The 10,077-nt window shown below is 36.1% G+C and overlaps 1 protein-coding gene across 1 annotated transcript; it reads right to left on the reverse strand.

Moving 5' to 3' along the window:
• Positions 1-3,405: 3,405 nt before the first annotated feature.
• LOC108379835 (uncharacterized) lies at positions 3,406-4,212 on the reverse strand. Its single transcript, XM_017636187.1, has one exon. The coding sequence runs from the start codon at positions 4,210-4,212 to the stop codon at positions 3,406-3,408; it is 807 nt and encodes a 268-aa protein (XP_017491676.1).
• Between the last annotated feature and the right edge of the window lie 5,865 nt (positions 4,213-10,077).

Here is a 10,077-nt window from a genome sequence, read left to right on the forward strand (position 1 = left end):
TTTCTCTTTCAAACATTAAATTTGCTTAGCTTCGCGGCGGCACACCACGTCACGCTACGCCGACGCATTGCACTTTTGTTTTGAAAATGTGGCTTTGTGTTATTGATAAATGTGAATGATTAAAAGGAATAACACCTTTTTTGGCACTTTTATTTTTCTCTTTGGCACATTTTGGCACTTTTTTATCCTCAATATGGCACCTCATAATTAAGGATAGTTGGCAGCCCTGATTGGAAGATTTCTGCTATGTTTTGGGCAACAACTTGTCTGCAGTAAAAAGGTATATAATTTGTGTTTCAAAAGTGTGTGAAAACCAATCAATTAACTTATATGATCTCGGTTCCGATATTAAATAATCAATAATTGTTTATACCCGCATATTCACATTGGCTCGTTGAATGTGCCATCTAATGAATAGTGTCGTCATTCTACTTAGCTGCTTTTAAATGATGTCGACACAAATTGCTGGCGGAGACATGAATACAGTGTAAGAAAAGTCTTTTTCTAGAATTGTTTCCTTATAGAAAGGTTGGTTTCTTTTCCACCTTAGACATTCCGAATTCGTTCAAAATATGCTAATTTAAAACACAGAATAATTTCAGTGTTCCTCCGGGGTTTTGGACATGGACAGTTTCTTCAATTTAATAGTGTTCGCTTTATTTTTGTGGAAACGAAACATGTTTAGTTATGGATCATTTCTACACTCTTTCTTCAAATATTTCTCGTATTTCAGCTGTGCGCAGGCGTTTAGTTTTTCGTATCGTGTTGTTACATATTCGTAATTTAAATTTGTTTAATAAAATCAATTGGTTGTAGTTCATGATTGTGTGTGGATTAATATCACAACACTGAGGATTTGGCAATAACCTTTTTCATCTATTAAAAAACAACACTTACGGGGCAATGTTTATTTTTAGAACAACATTTTTTTCTATGAATCGACATACTTTAAGAATTGTTGACGCTATTTCCATTTGAATGAGGAAATAGCGTCAATGACTTTGTTTCCAAATATTTGTTGACTTTATTTCGCTTTTGAAAAGGTAATAAACTCAATTGACCTTATCACCATTGACCTTATTACCTGTCACCGTAACGAACGATTGGTTACGGTTAATTTTTCTACTAATCACCTGTTTTAAGGAGCCTGCAGGGATGGTAGTAACGCACTCTCCTTTCCAAAAAAGTGTCAACGAGATCCCACGAAGGCAAATTTTGAGTCGGAGCTTCTTCTTCCCATTTCGCTTGGGTGCTAGTATCTGCCTTGTTTATAATTCTTCGTCAGACACATGTTTCGATTGGCACATTCGGTACGCATGAGGCTGGCTAGACCCACATGCAAATTGTATGCATTTATATAGAAATTATGTGCAACTTTTGTGCAGTTAAACTTATTTGTTGTATAATATGTATATTCATTTAATTTTGGAGCTTTCTTTTGAAAATAATTTTTAAGTTTTGAACTTTTCTGTTTTGAGATTTTAGGAGGTATATATCATGAGGATTGTGTAGACTCCCTTGCTTTTAATAGCGATTTTCATACGGCTCTGAATGCTCTCTACTGAGCTTTCTATGATTTTGCTTGAAATATTACCCCATTATAATTTTACTCCCCTCTAAAGCTCTTCCATGTTACTCGGAGCTCGCTTGCGCTATGCTAATCCTCTCTTGACCACAGCGCTCAATTTTTCGATAGCTTTGAGGTCTGGGATTTGTGCTGGCCACCATGTTAGACGTTTTTCTTGGCATGGTGCTTTTGAAGATGTTGATGAGGTCTTTCCCAATAATTCCCTTTTATCGCTTTGGAAACAATTAATTTTCGTTCCATTGGACCATATTACCCTATTTCAGTCCAAAGGCTCCAATTTTCGTGACTTTTACAAAATTTCAGTGGCTTGGGATGTTTTACTTGCTGGCGCTTGGTGCCATTTGTTAATATAAAAGGAATAATGAACACATCCTCCAAACAAATTTGGCGGACTTTGTAGACAAAAGCGCAAACCCTGAGGAAGAAGTTGTTTGCCAGCAGGATGGAGATCCAAATGATTCTGAAAATATTCGACACTTCCGGCTGCTTGAGCTAAATTTTCACGTAATGCAGAGGCCAACACAAATCCCAGACCTCAACACCATCGAAAAATTGAGCGCTGCGGTCAAGAGAGGATTAGCATAGCGCAAGCGAGCTGGAGGCGAGTAAAATTATAATGAGGTAATATTCCAAGCGAAATCATAGAAAACTCAGTTTAGAGCATGCCCAGACGTATGAAAATCGCTATTAAAAGCAATGGATTATCCACAAGAATTTAAGTAAATAAAGATGTTTATAGAAAAGCTTGTGAAAGAGAAAATATTTATTTTTGCACTCACATTTATTTGTTTCCCGAAGAATGCCGATTGCATTCCTTCATACTCGGTAAAAATGCAAATCATCTCCTGCCTAGTGTTGTTCCGATACAAGTAACTACGAGTAAATACTCGACACTTTCTTCAAGTACTGAGTACTTTTTGTACTCCAATCTTTTCCACAAGTACTTAGATGGGTATCGAGTACGCTGTTAGAGTATTTACTTGCTTTTCCAGCTATTCAGAATTTTGGTTGTGAAATAGTGTGCTATAGTATTTTTGGCAAAACGTTCAGACCTTAAGTTACTTAAGTTGTACCCAACCTTAACGTGTATGAAGCAAATAAAATAAGTTGGAGAATCGGACTTTGACAAGGCCTTAATAATTGAAATTGGATACAGAAATGAAGAAACTGTCAAGACAGCGTTCCCGTACTAGTAAAATTTTCACGTTTTGCAAGATTTACGGCCACTCTTTCGGTAGGCTGCTCTTTTGGTAAGTTTCGATCGGAAAGTACTCGAATTGTTTAATTTTTTCTTCTCATGATGTAGCATTGCCGCGGCGTATAAACATGCACAGGCCCTTCAAATTTGCATATATAATATTTTCTGAAATTGTTATATTAGTTCTACGGAATGCTGTAATGAGTTCGATACGAGTAAGTATCGAGTACTTCTCTCCGATACATTTGTAGCATCGATACTTTTCTTCGATATTGTTAAAGAGTACAGGTATCGAGTACATGACAGTATCGGAACAACACTACTCTTGCCATGATAATTCAAAAATTCAAAAGAAATTTTTTTATAAACGGTTGCATTTCTTCATTTTAGGTAAAAATTACATACGAATTTATGTAGGTCCAGCCAGACCTATGTGTTATGAATGTGATGTAGTAATAAACATACCTATATATCTAGCTTTATATGTATGATATTAACATGATTTTTTTACGGATTGGTAATTCACTAAACTTTAGTAAGCTACCTGTAATTTCAAGCCTCTAGCTATATTTAAAGTGCCCTTTATTGTAATTTGAAAATGGAAAAGGCCTGGCTGGACTTATGTGTCAGACGAAGGGATAACTAAATGCGTAAGCAAACCATCTAGCAACTCTTCATTTGTAGCAATAGTTTGTAATGCACGCAGATGACTGCTGATGTTGCCGCTAAGCTCCCGCAAGCAAACGGCCGAACCATCAGGCACCTTCTTCAACCCGAAAATGTCTTTGATGTGAGCCTGAACTCTCTTAATGTCAAGTCGTACCTTTAATAATTTTACCGCCTTTTCGTAGTTTTCCGCACTAATTTCCAACGAGCGGATAGCATCCAATGCGACACCAGATAGGCATGACCTCAAGTGCTGGAACTTCTCGATGTTCGTCAACACCGGTTCTTGATCGACGATGACATGAAACATGGCCCAAAAGTCTGGCCACTCTGTGGTTACTCCGCTAAATCGGGGTAACTGTAAAACCGGCAAGCGCGATTTAATTGGACACGACGACGTGTGCACGCCTATCTCGTCTTTCATAGAATGTTTTCGCGTAGATGTTCTAGCACATGAGATCGACGATATGCTTGCCTTTATGTATACGTATGTCTCCGAAAATTGCATCCTTGCTTCGCTTTCGATTTCCGTTACGTCTTCCCTCTCAAGTTGCGACTGGGTTTCTTCGAATTGCTTTTGAAGCCTGTCGAGTTGCTCTAACTGCACCGCCAAAGTTGATTCATCAAAGTGTTGAAAGTTGTTCGCGTCCGCTTTGACCTTCAGTATGCTCATTTGTTTCAGGAACCATACACTTTTTCTTTTCAAAAACATGTCGCTTGAACTCTCTCCTAGATCGCTTGTATCACGCCGTTTTGGCATTTTGCTTTGCTTCAACTTGGATTCGGTTGCTTCCAAAAGGAAATGCCACGGGGTGTATCCAGCAACAAGTGCACTGCGACCTAATGCGTGCCTTCTTTTGCTTGTAGAAACGAAATGTGCGACGCAATTTTAGCACTAACTATTGTGCTGCTTTCAAACGCGCGTTTGTGCATATACACTTTCCCCTGGCTGAAGGTCAAACGAGATTTCCAAGGAGGGCCGAATATGTAAATTGTTGGACTCGCGCCTTCAAATGCTGAGCATTGAGTAGTTTATAAGCGATGATTAAATGCGATTGAACGACAATTCTTTGATAAGCATCAAACTGAATGCGATAATTTGATGCGGGGTATTCGAACACGTTGTGTTACTATGCGAACAATTACTAATCGATTAGTTAAGCGAGAAACGAGAACGTGAGAGGATCACGTGGGGATCACCAATGTTCGGAGATGGCAGGCGTTTTTGCCACCTATTAATAAAAGCCAAGAAAATGATAAAGCGCGCGGCTATTCTAGCTGACCACTGATCTCGAACTCCTTCTTTATTTTAGGTTTAGCTGAATTTATACTATTACATAGAATTACAATGTACTGTTTTATAACTTAAAACCTGTGCATGTACATACATGTTTTGTTATTGCGAACAAATTTCCGCATATCGGTTCGCTTATCAGCTAGGTAACTAATTATTATAGTACATAAGCGACAATAGAATGTAACAAACAGCTAGGTAACTATAACTTATAGTACATAAGCGACAAAAGAATATGCATGGCAAACCAACTTGAACGGACTGCAGCGAAGGTGATGCAAAGGCAAATCATGATGAGCAAACCTAGACAGGAGGGTTACAGTAAAACCCCACATCTGAACAATCAGTTGTATGGGGGCAATAAACAGGTTATAGTTATCGGGTCTTTGTTAATTTTACTGTAAACTTTCTGTTGATAATGAGTGAAAATAGTGCGAAATTTTATGTTTTTAGCTGCATAAATGGCGGAGTTATAACGAAAGTTCTCATAACTGAACAATCAGTTGTATGGGAGATATATGTTATAGTGACCCGATCTTTGTTATTTTCACCGTAAGTATTCTGTTAATAATGATTGAAAACGGTGCGAATTTTGATGTTTCTCGCTGCATAAATGAAGAAGTTATGGCAAAAAATCTCATATCTGAACAATCAGTTGTATGGTGGATAAAGGTTATACTGACTCGATCTTTGTAATCTGTTGATAATGGGTGGAAGTATTGCAAAATTTCATGTTCTTAGCTGCATAAATCGAGAAGTTATAACGAAAGTTCTCATAACTGAACAATCAGTTGTATGGGAGATATATGTTATAGTGACCCGATCTTTGTTATTTTCACCGTAAGTATTCTGTTAATAATGATTGAAAACGGTGCGAATTTTGATGTTTCTCGCTGCATAAATGAAGAAGTTATGGCAAAAAATCTCATATCTGAACAATCAGTTGTATGGTGGATAAAGGTTATACTGACTCGATCTTTGTAATCTGTTGATAATGGGTGGAAGTATTGCAAAATTTCATGTTCTTAGCTGCATAAATCGAGAAGTTATAACGAAAGTTCTCATAACTGAACAATCAGTTGTATGGGAGGTATATGTTATAGTGACCCGATCTTTGTTATTTTCACCGTAAGTATTCTGTTAATAATGATTGAAAACGGTGCGATTTTTGATGTTTCTCGCTGCATAAATGAAGAAGTTATGGCAAAAAATCTCATATCTGAACAATCAGTTGTATGGTGGATATAGGTTATAGCGACCCGATCTTCGCCATTTTCACTAAAAGTATTCTTTTTATAATGAGTGACAACAGTGCAAAATTTCATGTGCCTAGCTATATATGAACTATCAGTTGTATGAGAGCTATAGGTTATACTGACTCGATCTTTGTAATTTTCAGTTTTCTGTTGATAATGGGTTGAAGTATTGCAAAATTTCATGTTCTTAGCTGCATAAATCGAGAAGTTATAACGAAAAATCTCATATCTGAACAATCAGTTGTATGGGAGCTATTTGTTATTGTGGTCGGATTCTTCCGGTTCCGACAAATGATTAATATATTATAAAAATGCACCCACCTACCAAATTTTATCCGGATATCTCGAAAACTGAGATACTAGGTTGCATACAAACAGGCGGACAGACAGACAGACAGACGGACATAGCTAAAAAACTCAGCTCGCCGTTCTGATCATTTCCCTGTGAGGAAAATCTCTAGTTCTGAACTGGGGCGCTTCTAGTACATTTGGACCCAGTACTGGTTCGCGATAAATCTCTTTTGCATGCAAGCAACTGGCGAATTTAACATGGCGATGTCCTAGGAAGTGTCAATTGCCCCCCGCTGCATCCCTTTTTCGATGGTTCCGAACTAGTCCTAAATTCTATAGTTCCGAACCAGTTCTAAAATCGACAGACGAAAGAAAAAAGTATCATGATTTTTCAATGTTTTCGGTTCTTCCGTGTGCGATTTTACATTATTTTCAAAGAAAGGTTTTTTCAATTTGAAATTAAATTTGATTGATTGATTGTAAGAAATGTACGTTTACATACCTTGCTGTAGCTGACTTTGCAGAGGTGCTCGCTGTTATTGGTTAGATTCCAGATGGCCCCAAGATGTTAATATATTAACACAAAGCTTTGTTTTTTATTACCAAACTATGAAATAGCATCTCCGAAGCACAGAATAGAAGCGTATTTGAACGAAAAAGCCGCCGAACACATATCTATGTAAAGTAAACAAGCCCCCCGCTGCATCCCTTATTCGATAGTTCCGAAATAGTTCTAAATTCGACAAATAGGATCTAGTTCGTTCTGCATCCCTTTTTCTATAGCTCCGAACCATTTCTAAATTCGTCACTTTAGATATAGATTTGTAGTGAAAAAAACTGAAAAATTAGTTTCTTAAAAGTACCACTTTTCGCAGATTTTGGACTGGTGGGGATCTAGTTCCTATCGGACTAGTTCCTTTTTGGCGATAAAGACCTAGTACGGAACTAGAAATTTGATTCACTAGTCCGCGGTTTCCCTGCAGGGTTAAGTATGCATTTTAATTTGTCTATCTCTTCTTATTCTGGTAACTACAAACATCGGAATAAAGATATAATACCATTTCATGCTCATGAAAGGTATAAAAATGTTAATAAGCCACAATAACATTGACAAATACATAGTTTAGGAAGAGCCTGCCTGAAACTATACAAAAAAGCAAATAGGCAAATGGATGTATAGAATTGACAACAACAACCACGCTGTCGAGTTTAAATAGCGGCAAATCAGCTGCACTTGATAGTAGTTGGTTGAATAAGGAAAATGAATTAGCAACAAGAGTTTACGGGATGTACATAGCTCAGTGGTTAACGCTTCTGACTTTGAACATCGAATTCGCAGGTTCGATCCCTGCTGAAGTCTAGAAAAAAAAAGTCTGATGAGGAGATGTGGTGATCTCCGAAATAGTGCTATAACTTCTACCGCTTAGACTTTGTTGCTTTTTCAATTTTTCCTAATAAACAATCGTGGTACAAAGCTCAATAAAAATATTAAAAATAAAATGTTAACAAGCCACAATAACATTGACAAATACATAGTTTAGGAAGAGCCTGCCTGAAACTATACAAAAAAGCAAATAAGCAAATGGATGTATAGAATTGACAACAACAACCACGCTGTGAGTTTAAATAGCGGCAAATAAGCTGCACTTGATAGTAGTTGGTTGGATAAGGAAAATGAATTAGCAACAAGAGTTTACGGGATGTACATAGCTCAGTGGTTAACGCTTCTGACTTTGAACATCGAATACGCAGGTCCGATCCCTGCTGAAGTCTAGGGAAAAAAGAAGTCTGATGAGGAGATGTGGTGATCTCCGAAATAGCTGCTATAACTTCTACCGCTTAGACTTTGTTGCTTTTTCAATTTTTCCTAATAAACAATCGTGGTACAAAGCTCAATAGAAATATTAAAAATAAAAATGTTATTAAGCCAGAATAACATTGACAAATTAGCTAACTTATATTTCAAGTTTTCGAGTTTATCCCACTGTAAGTATGAAATCAGTTGCTATGTGTTTCCATGATACAAAAAACCACCTGACAATTAAGCGTATTGTAAAATNGAAATATTAAAAATAAAAATGTTATTAAGCCAGAATAACATTGACAAATTAGCTAACTTATATTTGAAGTTTTCGAGTTTATCCCACTGTAAGTATGAAATCAGTTGCTATGTGTTTCCATGATACAAAAAACCACCTGACAATTAAGCGTATTGTAAAATTTCATGCTACCATACGCAGTATCTAAAATCCCTAAAATTGTTATTTAATATTTCGTTTGATTAAAAACATTTTATTCTTAGAATCGGAATTTTACCAAGCAAAATGTCTTTTGTTATTAAATAAATGAGGCTAATGCTCAATATGTTGATAATTGTTGTTCTCATTTGCATACTTCACACCAACTCCAATATTGAATAGTGAAATATATTTTAATTTTACCCAAATAAACCACGATATAGTTTAATGGTCAAGCACATATGGAGGATTCACAAGAGGAGTTAAGTGTCGTAGTGTGCTAAAGTCTTAAAATTTTTAAACGTAAAATAACATCTAATACTTCTTTAGGCGTTTTTTAACATAACCAAAATGTTTTTAAACTTTTAGGAAATATATTATTGGCTCTTATTATACCCAACGAATCTTTCAAATCGCTTTTAACAGTTACTTTATATTGAACAAATTTAAGCCTTTAAGACATTACGACGTCTATCACGAATTGTGAATCCCCTAAATATGCATTAAATTACACATCAAAATTTGTAATTTCAGTGTTCGAATTATATCAGAAACAATCGCACCCGATATAGAAAACTGTAATAATCCTGGCTAGTTACATTGTGAAATAATCCGATGGCAAAAAGACACTAAATATTTTCAAAATATGTTCACTAAAATTTTATTAACCTAAATGTAAAGTTTTTGCGGAGTGTTTATCGATTTTAATGTAAAATTTAAACATGTTTAATATAAGATATTAACTATTTTTAAAAGGTAAATGTTAATACAACTGTTTTATATATAATCCCAAATTTATGATATAAAATCCCGTATACCAAAAAACTTAAATTGGGTAACACCGCTTCGAAGTTTTACAATTGAGCAATTGTCAAAAACTTGCCTTTTTATCAATAAGTTGTTAACCAGGGTGTCTTTGGACTAATGATTGGTACTGAATTAAAGAATGCACACACATAAAAGATTGCAGTCTTTTCAATGCTCATTCAGTGTTAAACCTTTTTATACCCGAGCGCACTTGTGCACAAGGGTTATTAATTTTGTTCACATAACGGTTGTTTGTAACAGCCAAAACGAATCGAGATAGATATAGACAAATGTATACATAAATGCTCAGAATGAATAGAGAAATCGATTAAGCCATGTCTGTCTGTCCGTCCGTCTGTCCGTCTGTCCGTCCGTGTACACGATAACTCGAGCAAAAATTTAGATATCTCAACGAAATTTGGTATGTAGGTTTTCGTTAATCCAAGGCAGGTTGGTATTGAAAATGGGACTGTATGGGAAATCGGACTGTAACCACGCCCACTTCTCATATAACGGTAATTTCCAGAAATACGAAAACTGCGATATTTTAGTAACTACTGAAGATAATTCACTCAAAATTGATATTTACAATAATTTTCAGGCCAAAAATAAGAATATTATAAATTTTTGGAAAATGGGCGTAGCCACGCCCAGTTATGGTTACATGTGTATATCTTTGTAACCGCTGCAGCGCTTTCTTCCAAACTTGGCACAGTTGTTGGCCTTGGTACAGCATACTA

This window comes from Rhagoletis zephyria, unplaced genomic scaffold (assembly GCF_001687245.7).
Source record: "Rhagoletis zephyria isolate East Lansing unplaced genomic scaffold, Rhagoletis_zephyria_1.1 Rzeph_scaffold_17440, whole genome shotgun sequence".
NCBI classification, from domain to species: Eukaryota; Metazoa; Arthropoda; class Insecta; order Diptera; family Tephritidae; genus Rhagoletis; species Rhagoletis zephyria.

What these genes read in the sequence shown, in the direction of transcription:
- LOC108379835 (XM_017636187.1), bottom strand. Translation starts at nt 4,212, where the DNA reads ATGCCAAAACGGCGTGATACAAGCGATCTAGGAGAGAGTTCAAGCGAC.